The sequence below is a fragment of the Microtus pennsylvanicus genome, chromosome 4, assembly GCF_037038515.1.
Source record: "Microtus pennsylvanicus isolate mMicPen1 chromosome 4, mMicPen1.hap1, whole genome shotgun sequence".
NCBI classification, from domain to species: Eukaryota; Metazoa; Chordata; class Mammalia; order Rodentia; family Cricetidae; genus Microtus; species Microtus pennsylvanicus.
In genome coordinates, this window is record NC_134582.1 from 114810191 (window position 1) to 114824604 (window position 14414).

A 14414-nucleotide genomic window follows, 5' to 3' on the forward strand; every position below is an offset into this window, starting at 1 on the left:
ATTCCATTAGGAATCAGGGGTTAGTTTCAGGTTCGTATATGGAGATTTTGGAGAAATGATGTGCTTTCTTATTTTCTTGCTGTGGGCTTTTGCCATGTCAGTTTGCCCCTGTCTTCTCTGCTGTTTCTACTCTCTACTTTAATGTCCTCCATTTTGTCAGAAACCTCTATCTCCCAATTAAAAACAAACCAACAAAACAAGCAAAGAAACAAAAAGACAAAACAGAAAACAGCCAAAAAACCTTTAACAACGGTGTTTGATGGCTTTATGGTGTACCCAGTGTTGCCCTTTCTGCCTCTCTGTATATTGTATATTCGTATAGTTTCTTAAAAACGACAAGAGGACAGCTGGACATAGTGGTGCAGGCCTTTAATCTGAGCACGTGGGAAGAAGAGGGGTTCGAGGCTGCCCTGCTCAGTATTCTGAGTTCCAGGACAGCCAAGACTACATAGTGAGACCCTGTCTCAGGAAAAACAAACACACATGATGCCCATATTTCCTCTCATCCTTGGATTTCTAGCTTGTTCTTTCTGGGACCATTTAACTTCATTTTCAAAGCATAGGGAACTGAAAAGTGTAGTTTGTCTTCTTTCCGAACTCTTCTGGAACACAGCAGAAGAGACCCTGTATCGTTTTGATCATTGTGGATGTCATACACAAGATAAAACTTTGAGGTTGTTCTGATTCTATAGAATTTGTTTGATTAAAAATAAATTTCTTCTAAACATAAAACTGAAAACACCTCTTCTCCCCAATATCAGCTCCACTTAAAAATATTTCACCCTAAAGTTTCAATATTTATTGAGCCTCCCAAATTCACATGAGGTTGAAGCAACAAAGATTAACTTTTAGTTTATTAAACAGAACGGAATCTATTAATTTGGTAGGATTGGCTACCTTAGCTTTTATTAAAGTGGTTTTTTTTTAATTGCTTCATCATGCACTAGCTTTCTTTCCTCCAAGACGTTCAAATTCCACTCCAAAGTGAGTCTTGGTGTCCTTTGTATTTTATTCTGCCCCCTTGCTTTTAGGAAAGACTTTGATGTTGGTTCATGGAAAATAAGTTTTCTTTTGAACCTTTGAAGCACTCAGTGGAATCTGAGATGTGTTGGCTGGTGCCTAGGCACGGGAGGAGATGATTTTGAGAATCCCATGTTATGCAGAGATTTACAAGCATAAAACTTCAGAACAGTCTTTTGTATGAGTGAACTTACTGGAAATGCCTCCACTTGGGGTCATGACTTGTCATAATAGGATGACATTTGGCCTGACATGGGAGTCTTTAAGCAGAAGGAAGCCAGGGACTCCATGTAGAAGGGGCAGCACATGAAACTTTAACATACAGAATGAAAGTGAAAACTGTGAATCACTTGGTCAGATTGAAGAGATTACTTGATCAGTGTAGACAGTAGAAAGAGAGTTAATGATGTTGATGTAAACCAAAGTCATACCTCAAAAGGAATATGAGAGAGTTTATTCTGGAGCCAAGTATGAGAGACCATATCTCAGTATGGTTAACAGTTTCAAGAAGTTTTTTGTTTTTGTTTTTGTTTATTTTTTTCTTTAGTAACAGAACAAATGAAGTTTTAAATAAAAATATTTTAAATACTTTGATGGCAACATCAAGTGGTGGGTTACAGAAGGTGAGGAAGTCTCTTCTGTAGGCCTTGCCTATGGTTGGATGCCAGGGGCCTATTTGTATATTACAAAGGATTTATCTAATAATCTTAGGGACGTTAGGCACCCTTAACTAGATATTTATGGGGCTGAAATAGCCCTAGATAGTTTGGTTCGGAATGTGAACCATCTCAGCTCTCCACAGATCACAGAAGTTCCGATCAGATCTGTCATTTACCCTTGCAGAATGTCGAACATGGAGATCTGCCTTCTCTATGAACTTCAGTTTACAAAGGGAAACCCTGTAGCTCTTCTTTGCTCTGTCGAGAAATGTCTGTTTCTTTCTGGCACTGTAGCATATCCTTAAATTAGTGGCCGCTGTGGGCAGTGCTAGATGACCCAAATGGGATGAAGGTCATAACATCCCTGGCAGAAGAATGTATCTAGAAGGTTGCCTTGACATTCAAAGCACACAGATTTCTCAGGAAGACTGTTGTAATAAACAGACCACAGGTCCTCCAAAGACAGTGGCCACCATTCATTCCTTCATGACTGTCAGAGAGCCCTGAGGCATGTCTAAGGACAGATTGCAGGGATGTCTTCAGAGTAGACTTTTCATTATTAAAGGAATACAACTGTTTATCTGGAGAGCATTCTCAGTGGGCTGGTGCTTTTGGGCTTTGAGGTCACACCTTGGATGAAGGTGATCCCTGTCTAAAAGGAAGCGGTCAGCTAGAATGTTGATGAATGAAAATAATGAAGGACAGCAGGAATCGCAGAGAGAAAAGTGACCGCTGAGATGCCAAAGTGCTGGCCATAAGAAAAGCAGTCTCCCAAAGTTTGGAAATCGCCTGCAGCTATTTTAATCCACTTGAGTAACAAAATGCTCAGTCAGTCTGCTGTCTTTTTTTTTAATTGTCTTGGCCTCTGAAATAAGAACATCTTGCATACACAGTTTCTCACTAACTCAGTTTTAGTGGATGTGTTCTATAAAAATTATGCGTTGTTATAGATACAGCCTATTTAAATACACTCTGGAAATTAACACGTTGTTATGGATACAGCCTGCTTAAATACACTGGTTTAAAAGTCTAGGCCGTTAGACCTAGACTTCATGGCTTCATTTCTTCCAAGCTTTACATTTTTTCCTTGACTTAGGTTTTTATGGCTGTGATTAAGCGTTGTGAAACAAGCTGGAGAGGAAAGGGCTTATTTATATACGCTTACAACTCTTACAGCACACTCTTTCACTGGGAAAACAGCAAGAACTGAAGACAGGAACCTAGAGGTAGGAACTGAAACACAGGCATGGAAGAATGCTGCATACTGGATTATCTCCCGACTACTTACTCAACCTGCTTTCTTATAGTTCCCAGAACCACTTGCTCCTGGGTAGCATACTTCTTCCAGTTGCCTGGACCCACCCTCGCCAATCATCTGTCGAGAAAATATACCGCAGGCTTGCCATAGGCCAGTCTTGTGGAGCAAGTTTTTCAACTGTGACTCCCTCTTCCAAAACGACTCTAGCTGTGTTATGTTGGCACAAACCAAGGAACACGTTCCTTTTCTGTTTTGCAAGTTTCAAAGCATGTTTATGGGTTTAAGCCAATTCAATTGCTCAAGCACAAAATGAGAAGATGGCGAGTTTGTTCGTCTCTATTGCAAAGTGGGGGGGATCAAAGGTGAAAGACTGCTTGTATTAGTTCCTTTTCCTGTTTCTGTGATCAAGCATCCAGACAGGGGCAACTTAAAGGAGAAAGGATCCAGTTTGGGTTCACAGTTCAAGGGCACAGTCCATCATGCTGGGAAGTCATGGCAACACGAGTTTGAATAGCTGGTTACATCAGAGTTGTGGTCAAGGAACAGAACAAAATGAATGCTATACTCAGCTGCACTCTCTATGTAATACGGCCCAGGATTCCTCACTCGGGAAACAGGCCTGTGCACTGTCGTTTCATGCCATCAAGATAATCTCTCACAGGCCTGGCCAGAGGTCTGTCTTCTAGGTGATCCCAGACTCTGTCTGATTAACAGTTACTGCTAATCATCACACTTGCCCAAAGCCACACATTGAAAATAGTGTCTTTGGGTTCTAAAACATGAGTTCGTAATGTAAAGAACATATACTATCCATGATGGTTGTTAGTACAAGATTTCAGTAGTTACTGATGTTAGTTTTACAAGGTCTAAATGGGATGCCACACTAGATTCAGAAAGACCATGAAATCTGGAAAAGCACTGATCCTGCCTGCCTCCACTATAGACTGTGGGGTTGTTCAATTTCAGGACACTGTTCATGCAAAGAGGCACCTGACCTAGCGGAGACATTTGGATGCTTATTGGCAGTCACTGTTCTCAGGTCTTTACCTGCAAATTACTATATGGTCTTAGGCAAGTTTCCTACATTCCAAGTTGTTGGGTTGAATTACAAAAAAAAAAAGATTATGCCTACCTAATTTATATTATTATAAGTCTCAAATGAAATCATGTTTCTAACACAAACTCATGGTCACTCAGTGTAAACTGTGAGGCCATTTTTTAAAGGCACAATTCTTTGCTATTTGAACTGTAAGATAACTATTGAAGTTATGAGTATGCTGCTTAAAAAGTGATATTAAAACTAAACCCACACAAATAAACTAAACCCACACCAAGTTTTTGCTACTTAACATTATTTTCGGTATTAATTTTTCAGCTTTTGACGTCACAGAAAATAAATAATTTAAGTCCTCTGAAAATCAATTTTAATTTAATTTTCTTCATTGCCATGGGGTATTTCTGAGATTCATTTGAATGAGGGCTACTGAGAGAAGTCTTTTCATACAGATACCATCATGGTGCTCATTATCAAAGATATTAATATTGCAGAACCATGCAACAATGGGAACACTAGCCTTTGGGGCCTATCCTTTCCCAGTTATTAGTTATGTGCATACTAAATAGAACTTTCACACACATTATTAAATTTTATGGACCTATTAATATTCATTGTTAATTAATTACACATCATCAATATTAGTAGCTGCTGAGCCAAGCTTTAGTTGGAAAGCAGGTTAAGAGCTTCAAATTATATCCATGGTCATTCTGAATAATCCCTAGTAATACACACAGTCACACACACACACACACACACACACACACACACACACACACACACTTCTACCCCTAGCACAAATGTCTTATTTAGCTTAAACATATAATCATTCATTGTATAAACTGGGTAAACCAACTGTAAGAATAACAGTGTGTTAAATTTATCAGGTCACATAAAAGTGGAATCACTGTTTCATTCTTAGTTTAAATAAAGTCTATCTAGTTTCTCCATAATGAGAATTTAAAATGCTTTGAGTATTTTGCTCCTTCACCATGAAGGTGATTTCCATAAACCATAAATATGATTAAGCATAAGCAAAGAATGATCTCTTGGATAGGCACGCTGCTTCAGTCTTTACTCTGTCCTCACCGCTGCTCCCCATGTCAACTTTTTAAAATTATCTTTTTATGATTTGTAAACATGCTGCAGATGATGAAGAGCTGCTGGCAGGGTACATGGTAGCTCCATTTTATAGATGGAAATAACTAAGATGCGAAGAACAAACTCCTCACAAGCAACAGCATCCTAAATAATCCCCTCTACGTGATACTATTGGACATCTTAAGCTGCTCATAAAGTAAAGCAGAGCACTATGCTTCATCATATTCATACCAGCCCCCAATGACAATTATAAATATCCCACGACCATAAAGGCAGTTTCAATGCCATCGAACTCCTCCATTTCGTCACTTGTTATTAATAATCGTTTGCATCTGACAGAGGGATTTCCTTTGCATCGATCACAAAACAGCCTTGTTGATTGTGCAGCATCTGCAGACATAAAGCCGTCTCTGTCTCTGTTACTAGACCACACCTACTGGCAGCATGGGCAATGGCAGCATTTTAATGGAATAGCAGTGAGTTCTTGAGGCAGAAGCATGCTAGTATATTCCTGACATCACTGACAGTGAGCAGAGGCTTGGCTCATCCCTCCCTTCCTTCTGCCCTCTCCCCCATTCTTCTGATGTCTGCAATGTTCTTAAATAAGTGCAGTTTCTTGTATGTGTCTCAGCTTATAGTAAAGAAAACACCACTATTCCAACAATAATGAGTTTGGTTACAATTTATTTCACTTCAGGCACACAAGTAGACTACCTCAATATTGTTACATTAGAGTTATTTTTTTTCTGAATACTTTCTACAAGGCTTATATTTTCCATTAGCATTTTGAACATTGAAAAAAAACACGCATATGCTATTTTCCATTTTCTGAAATAAAAAAAATCAGTGGGCTCACAGGGAAAGAATCCATATGTCTGAATGAACTCATGATTTTTTGATTTCAATATCATTTTGAAGAGTCTTCTGATTTATATGGCTCATGAAAATGATACCCAGACTCATCAATGGAGAGTTTAGCTTGTCTAGCAGCCTAAACTGTTCTCCTATCATGGACCTAAGCGTTGAGGAATGGACTTATCAGCCATGTGTGGAGGTTCCTCTTAATCTTTAAACTTGCTGCATCATTAGACTGGTACACTTGGCGATTGTATCATATCTTGGGGGTGAATAGGGAAACAAGTACAGTGATTATATATATACTTTTAAAAGTGTTTACATTAGTTATCAAAATGGTTTTGCTTCTTACCCCTACCATTATATGAAGCCTCTCACTTTGAAAGTCACAGACTGCGGACTGGTAAGTCCATCAGCTCTCTTGTCTCCATGATCATTCATCTTTCCAGCTGAGCACATGACATTGGTTGCATAGTGTTCTTTCTAAATCCAAACTATTTCCAGCCTGTGAAGTTATCATTTTATTTAAAAACATTAGTACATCCATTCACTGGCAGAACAACTTTTTTTTTTTTGGTCATTTTGCTTTCTAAACAGATGTACATTCCCAAGAAGACATTCATAATTTTGACATTTTTTCCAGTTGCACATTTTTACTTTAACAATCAGTTTTCATTTCTGTGATGCTGTTTCATGTTTGTTTCTTTCCTTGTGTTTTTGTGTCTTGAAGGAAACTGTGATTGTGAATTGCAAAATAGGTAAGGGATCAAACCCTTTCCCAAATCTCCATCCTTAGCCAGGAAGTGTTTGGAGGTTTTATAATTGAACGTGGCTTCGGCCTGAGGGCTGTCCGTCTTGTTTTCTTACCTTTCTATGTTAGTGCTCAGCTATTGGCTGAGCCTCCAAGGCTTTCTTGGGGTTTCCCATGGACAGTGCGCCCCATCCTCTGAGAATACCCCCAGTAGACATATCTCTATTTGAGACACATGAGGTACTGGGTCTTTCAGTTGACAAGTTGATGAAAATTTTAAGTGAGTTGACCATCTCCAGCAGTTGACCGTTTTCATGAAGGTCTTTTAATTATTATTTATGAAAAGAAACCATTGGTGCTGTTTTATAGATACGTAAGTGGCTTCTCTGTGAGCCATGGGACGATACCTTGGGAGCAAAGCAAGTCTAGCATTTATAAAAGATGCAGAGTTCATTTCTCATCACAAAACAAGGTAGCAGGGAAGGAACTTCCAACCTTTGGGGTTTTGTAAAATGTTGCCAACCCATGCTGCTGCTTTTAACAGAGAGAAATCTGAGTTTTAAGACTGACCCGTTCTTTTCTGATAAAGAAAAAGTACATCTATCTGCCAAGCGCATGGTCCTATGAGCTTCAGATAGAAGCGTAGTGGCTGGGACTCGATTCTGTTCTGGGTGCAGAAAGCTGCTAGTTGGATATGCAAGTGTTGGAGGTGGGGGCGAGAGGGGGGCACCTGGGCGTGGTTACACTCACCCTCTGCCCTTCCCACAGGAGAGAAGGTACTGCAGGATGACGAGTTCACCTGTGACCTCTTCAGATTCCTGCAGCTGCTCTGTGAGGGACACAACTCAGGTGGGTGATCTGCAATGATCAGTAAGGACATTACGCTTGCAGCTGTAACAGCAGTAACCATGGCTTCCAACTGCAGTTGAGCTTGTCAGTTGCTGGGGGCTGAGCCTTGTTGTGCAGGCACTGAGCACTGTGCCATGGCAGTTGATATGGGAAACTGTAGCTTTGAAAGTCTTTGAATGGCTTTTTGATCCCTCCCTCCCTCCCTCCCTCCCTCCCTCCCTCCCTCCCTCCCTCCCTCCCTCCCTTCCTCCTTCCTTTTCTCCTTCCCTCCCTCCCTTCCTCCTTCCTTTTCTCCTTCCCTCCCTCCCTCCCTCCTCCCTCCCTCCCTCCCTCCCTCCCTCCCTCCCTCCCTCCCTCCCTCCCTCTTTTCCTCCCTCCTTCCCTCCCTTCCTCCTTCCTTTTCTCCCTCCCTCTCTCCCTCCCTCTCCCTTGTTCTTTTTTCCTTTTTCTCTTCCCCCTCCCATCTCTCCCTCTCCTTCCTCTTTCCCACTCTTGCCAAGCCCCCCCCCCACTCCCAGTACTTCTCCCTCCCAATTTTTGAGATAGAGTCTCATTGTGTAGCCCTGGCTGGCCTCAGACTGGCTGTGTACACCAGGCTGACCTTGTACTTGCATACTCCAGCCTTTGCCTCCCAAGTGCTGAGATTTCAGGTGTGCACCATGCACCTAGCTCTGCTCGATTCTTCCCAGTATTGTAATGTTAGAGAAAACAATGGCTGTGGAAACCATATAGTATAATATAATTAAATATTTTCATAGTAATGTGGACAGCTGTCTCTTTTGTACTTGTTTTATTGACTTGGGTGTACACTTGTCTATGTTGCTTGATAGATTTCTATTCCTTGTTTTCATACCCTCTCTTGGCCAGCCTGCAGGTCCAAAAAGGCAGGACTCACACCTCACTGTTGTCTTTGTGTTCTAAGCATGTCTGTGCAATACTTCAGAACACATGATTCCTGAATAAATAATTCTGCTTTGTGTCCTCAGTGACAGAAACCTCAGACACATATGTCCAGAGCTCTAGAGTGTGGGATAAGGCGATGTTAGCGATATCTCAATCCAGAATTGATCATTGATGTTCCAAGAAGCTTCTAAATGTTTTGGGAGATAATAACTCACTTTGGTTTTCATTTATGTGGCCGGAAATTAAATCCAGGTCTACCACTAGTTAACTGGTGGTTTATAGAAAGTGCAAGTGATTTCATGTTCAAACGATGAGAAAAAACGCTACCCTTTTAACTACCATAATTTTGCTGTTGAGTGCATCAGTGACTGATAGGGTCACCTTATTTTGTACTTCTGAGGGGATATTAATAAAAAAACTTGTAATTGTGTAGATTTTCAGAATTACCTGAGAACTCAGACCGGCAACAATACAACTGTCAATATCATCATCTCTACCGTGGACTACCTTCTCCGCGTGCAGGTAAGTGGTCACACCTGCCAGCCACAAGTGACACTGGCATCAGCGGGCTAACTGCAGAAGTAACATTAAGTGTGTTTGAATATGTGTGGATTTTCGGCTTTGTCTTTGATCACAACCTTCCCATCATTCTTAGGGAAAGCTAGCAGGACTTAGGCCTCTGACCCTGACTCCTGCCATACTCATTATGAATGTTTTTTTTGTAACCTCTCATTTTGAGCTCATTGGCATTTTAGATTAATTTCTGTTTTGTGAAGCACTTGGATGCATAGTTCCTGCTTCTTCCATTGAGACAGCACTGGAGAGAATGTTTGAAACATTCCTAAAATTAGGATAGTCCATCCCACTGCCACCCTGCATTCAAATTTGACCTCCCAAGCTTAGTTTTATAATCATCTTAATGTTTTCACCCACCTAAATTTTGCCCTAACATCTTGTTGCTTAGAAATGCCTCTAAGGCTGTACTTAAGTTTAACCTGTTGTTTGCTGGGTTGGAGCTGAAGGAATGAGACTGTACTTACGTTAAACCTGTTTGCTGGGTTAGAGCTACAGGGATCAAAATATACAATGACAGCAACTCTGTAAAGGTTTTATTTCTCTCATTTTCCTGTGAAAATGTCAGGCCCAGTATTAATCAAGCAAACAAAATCCTAGAAGTTCAAAACTTCCAGTTTTTTCCTTGATATTAAAAAAAAAATCTCCCTTGTACCAGGATTCTGACCCAAAGTCCTGAACTCACACTGAATCCCAGGAAGCTCTTAAACTTGTGATTTTTATCTTAGGTTGTCCCAACCACCAACACCTGGGATTACAACATGACATTAGCAGGACAGGCCTATATTCCTTTGAAAATAAAGGAATATGGACATGTTAGTCTCTTTCCGTCTCCTCTCCTTTTCTCTCTCTTCTTCTCTTCTCTTCTCTTCTCTTCTCTTCTCTTCTCTTCTCTTCTCTTCTCTTCTCTTTTCTCTTCTCCCCTCTCCCTCCCCTCTGTTCTGCTCTTTTCTTTCTCTTTATCCTTTCTTTTGCTTCCACCCCCTCCTTTCTTCCTCCTCCTCACTATCCCTTCTCACTATCCCTTTCCTTCATTTCTTCTTTCTTCTCATTGTTCCTCTTCCTGATAGGAGAAAAATCCATTATGAAGCAAACATATCAAAAGGCACTTCTGAAAACATATTTGTAAGTTTTAAAGACTGTCACCAAACTCAAATGTGGTTCATATGTTCAACAAAATTATTATATTATTCATTTAGCCAACAAAGGCGTCTTCCAAATGTGAGTCCGTGGGGCGTATCTGTGAATACGAGCCTCACAGGTGTTGGTTTTCAGCTCCTAGTGATCGTGAGCAGGCCAGCCACTGTCCTTAGCTACAAAAGCTAGGAACATCATGGAATTGTCTTCCTGAAATACTCCTAGCTCCTCTGGAGAAAAGGAGGACGGATGTTTTTCACTCCAAAAACACTGTGTCATGGCCTATCTACTTGCCAGACTCACATTGTAAACACCAAATTTCACTCAGTGTATAAATGCTTTAGTCTTCCTGAATTATTGCAGTTGCCAAAATCAAGGGGATCAGAGAGGAATTCTTGAAGCTAAGTTCTCTGTTATTTTGAGAGGGGTGTTGCTGGGGTGCGGAGGGTGTTCCATACTGTATGCGTGGGGAGAAAGCTGATGACCAGTGTCTACTTCTCAGTTTTCCTTTTGCACTGTTCTAAGCTCTCTGTCTGTGATGGCTTCAAGCCTGGCTGGGGCAATGATAACTGGCCAATGCACCTCCACAACATGGTCTCTGTTTTCCAGGAGTCCATTAGTGATTTCTATTGGTACTACTCTGGGAAAGACATCATAGATGAGCAGGGCCAGCGCAACTTCTCCAAAGCCATCCAAGTGGCGAAGCAGGTGTTCAACACTCTCACAGAGTACATCCAGGTAAACATGAAAACCTTTCTACTACTCGAGAAAAGAAAAATAAAGTTTTAAAGAGACTCTTCTGACTGGGCCTGGTGCCACAGACTTAGTATTCCAGCTAATCAGGATGTAATGCAGAAAAATCTAAAACTTGAGGCCTGCCCAGGCTGAGAGTGAGATCGGGGCTAACCTGGGCAACTTAGTAAAGATCCTGTCTCAAAAAGCAAAGAGGGCAGATGGTGTGGCTCAGTGGTAAAACACGTGCTTGGCATGTGTGAAGCTTTAGGTTCGATCCCTGATACTTAGGTAAGTATGTAGGCAGAAGATAGATAGATATAAAATTTAGCATTGAATTCCATAGAAAGTATTTCACACCTAAAATATGTTCCACATTCCTATTGACTTTTAAAAAATATTTTTATTTGTATATTTTTTATTTTGTAATTATGTGTTTATTTTGATGTGTGTATGAGAGTGCCCAGGGAAGCCAGAAGAGGGTGTCAGATCTCTGGGAGCTGGAGTCGCAGGTGATTGCAAGCTGCCCTGTGGGTGCTGGGGACTGAATCCGGGCCCCTGGAACAGCACCAAGCTTGTTGGCCTCTTCTTCCTCTCTTCAGATTCCTCTCCATTCTCCTTGGCAATAGCTGGACTGAAATATGAGGTTGAGATATGTACCTACACACCGTGACACTGTAGTCATTAGACAGGCTTGCTACAGGAGTGCTTTGGGCTGTGTTGTATTTCGAGGGCCGGTAGTAATTGTGGAGCACACATCAGGGAGAAGAAAGGAAGGAGAAACTGGGTCATTAGTGCTCATTCTATAGGATTTCAGTAACAGTGAAGCTGAAGTTTCATAGAAATAATTAAAGAGTATCATTTAAGAAACCGTGTTCAGGTAAAGATGAGTAGGTTCTAGAATGTACACTGCATCCCTTTCGGCATTGGAATGTAAATGGGTGAGATTGTACAATGTCATTTCCCATATTTAATTTATTTCTCAGTTCTGGAACTAGGCAGCGCTGCACTTTTTAAAGTAGACAACTTCCGTCCACAAACTGGCAGAAGGAGCTGAAGGAGCTGAAGGTTGCGGGCTGATCACTCAGGGTCGCTCTTCCTGTCTGCTGGGCCAGGGGCCAAAACAATTTACAAAGTAGTAACCGACTGATCGATATTGGGATAAGTGATCTGTCTTAGGTTTGATTTTTGTGTCAGAATTTTGTGAAGGAAGCTCTTTCATTGACTTTCCAATTGAACCAGATCTAGGAATTAAATGTCCATATCTTTCTGGTTTTTAGAAGATCAGATTAACAGCTTGGCTTTTGACTTGGTAACCTGGAACCTTAGCATCAATGACTTTATTTTGATTTTCAATCCAGTTTTAGTCCAAAACAATGGCCTACTACAATATTTATTTGGTAATGGGGTAGTGGGTGCATAGCCTTAGACTGCACACACAAGTCCTAGTTAACCATATGTGATGTAAGACATTATTAGTATTATTAATTTATTTTATATCCTGACCACAGTTTCCCCTCATTCCTTTCCTCTCGGTCCCTCCCATTTCTGCCTCCTCTTTCATCCACTCTTCCTCTGTTTCCATTCAGAAAAGGGCAGGCCTCTTCTGGATATAAACAAAGCATGGCATATCAAGTGTAGTAAGACCAAGCACCTCCCCTTGTATTAAAGCTGGGCAAGGAAACCCAGTATGAGGAATAGGGTCCTAAAACCCACAAAAGAGTCAGAGACAATCACTGTTCCCACTGTTAAGAGTCCCACAAGAGGACCAAGTTACACAACCATAACATATATGGAGGGCCTAGGTCAGTCCCACGCAGGCTCCTTGGTTGTTGTTCAGTCTCCGTGAGTCTGTATGAGGCCAGATTAGTTGATAGTGTGGGTTTTCTTGTGATATCCTTGACTCCTGTGGCTCCTACAAGCCTTCCTCCATCTCTTCAGCAGGATTCGCCAAACTTGACCTAATATTTGACTCTGGGTCTCTGCATCTGATTCCAAGAGTTGCTGGACGAAGCCTCTCTGATGATTATTAGCCTAGGTGTCAATCTATGAGCATAGGAGAATATAGTTAGGCATCATTATATTGACATGTTTTCCTCCGGTTGTGTTTGGTTCTATCCTAGGTCCCTGGGCCACCTAGTCTCTGGGTCCTGGTACTCCAGACAGGGTGCAGAGTGGGCTCACTCTCATGGCATGGGCCTCAGGCTAGACCAGCCATTGGTTGGCCACTCCCACAATTTCTGTGTCACCCTTATCTCATAGGCAGGATAGACTGTAGGTCAAAGGTTATGTGGCTGGGTTGGTGCTCCAGTCCTTCCACTGGTAGTCTCGCCTTGTCACAGGAGGTGGCCAGTTCAGGCTATGTATCCCCTTTTGCTAGGAGTCTTAGCTGGGGCTATCCTCATAGATTCCTGGGAGTTTCCCTTTCTTTCTCCAGGTTTCCACCTGACCTTGAAATGACGCCCTTTCCAGTTAACTCTTTCAGTACTCTCCTTCCCACCTCCCCCACTTGATCCCTCATGTTTCTTCCCATCCCACCCATCCCCACTCCACCCACAAAGTCTCTTCTATTTCCCCTTCCCAGGGAGATCCAAATGCCCCCTTTGGGCCCTCCTTGTTACCTAGCCTTTCTGAATCTGTGGATTGTAGTATGATTAGCCTTTACTTTATAGCTAATATTCACCTATGAGTGAGTATCTATCATGTTTGTCTTTCTGGGTCTGGATTACCTCATTCGAGATGATCTTTTCTAGTTCCTTCCATTTGCCTTAAAATTTCAATTTCATACTGTTATTGTTTTTAACAGCTGAGTGATATTCCATTGTGTAGATGCACCACATTTTCTTAAACTTTTCATTTGACTCAGAACCTTGAATATCCCCCAAAGGAAGTTGTTACTAAACAAAGGCCATGATGAGTTTCTGTTGTTCACCATTGAGTTTGCTGTCTCTTCTTTCTGATACCTGCACCAGGCATTCATGGGTTGCAACTGCACTTTAATAGCAATGAAATCCTATAGATTCATTGTTTGAGGCTAGACACTGCCATAGCCAAAAGCAGGCCCAGTACAGAGAGAGATGGGGGAGGGGAAGAGAGGGTACACAAATGCCTAGGCTCGTACACGGATGCCGAAGGACATGTTTTAGGAATTAGTCCTTGTCTTACATCTTGTTCAGCACTGCCTCTTGTTTCTCTTTCTGAGTAAGGTACTTCAGTCTGGCCTGCATGCTTCCCTGAAATCCTCCTGTCTCTCCACCTCCCCTCTTGTCTTAGGGTTTTACTTGCTCTGAAGAGACAATGTGGTCACAGCAACTCTTATAAAGGAAAACATTTAATTGGGGCTGGCTTACAGTTTCAGAGGTTTCCTCCATTATCATCATGGTGAGAAGCATGGTGGCATGCAGGCAGACATGGTGCTAGAAAAGGAGCTGAGAGTTCTATATCTCAATCTGTAGGCAGCGTAAGGAGGCTATGTGCCACAGGGGGTATAGCTTGAGCATATGAGATCTTTAAGCCTCCCCA

The 14414-nt window shown here is 41.6% G+C and overlaps 1 protein-coding gene across 1 annotated transcript in view; it reads left to right on the top strand.

Annotated features, from left to right (window-relative positions):
• The window catches only part of Ryr2 (ryanodine receptor 2), a 566260-nt gene that overhangs the window by 506383 nt on the left and 45463 nt on the right, over positions 1–14414 (top strand). The window contains exons 86-88 of the mRNA XM_075970222.1: positions 7467–7547; positions 8884–8972; positions 10770–10898. Coding sequence (XP_075826337.1) covers positions 7467–7547; positions 8884–8972; positions 10770–10898 — 299 coding nt within the window. The remainder of the gene's footprint in view (positions 1–7466; positions 7548–8883; positions 8973–10769; positions 10899–14414) is intronic.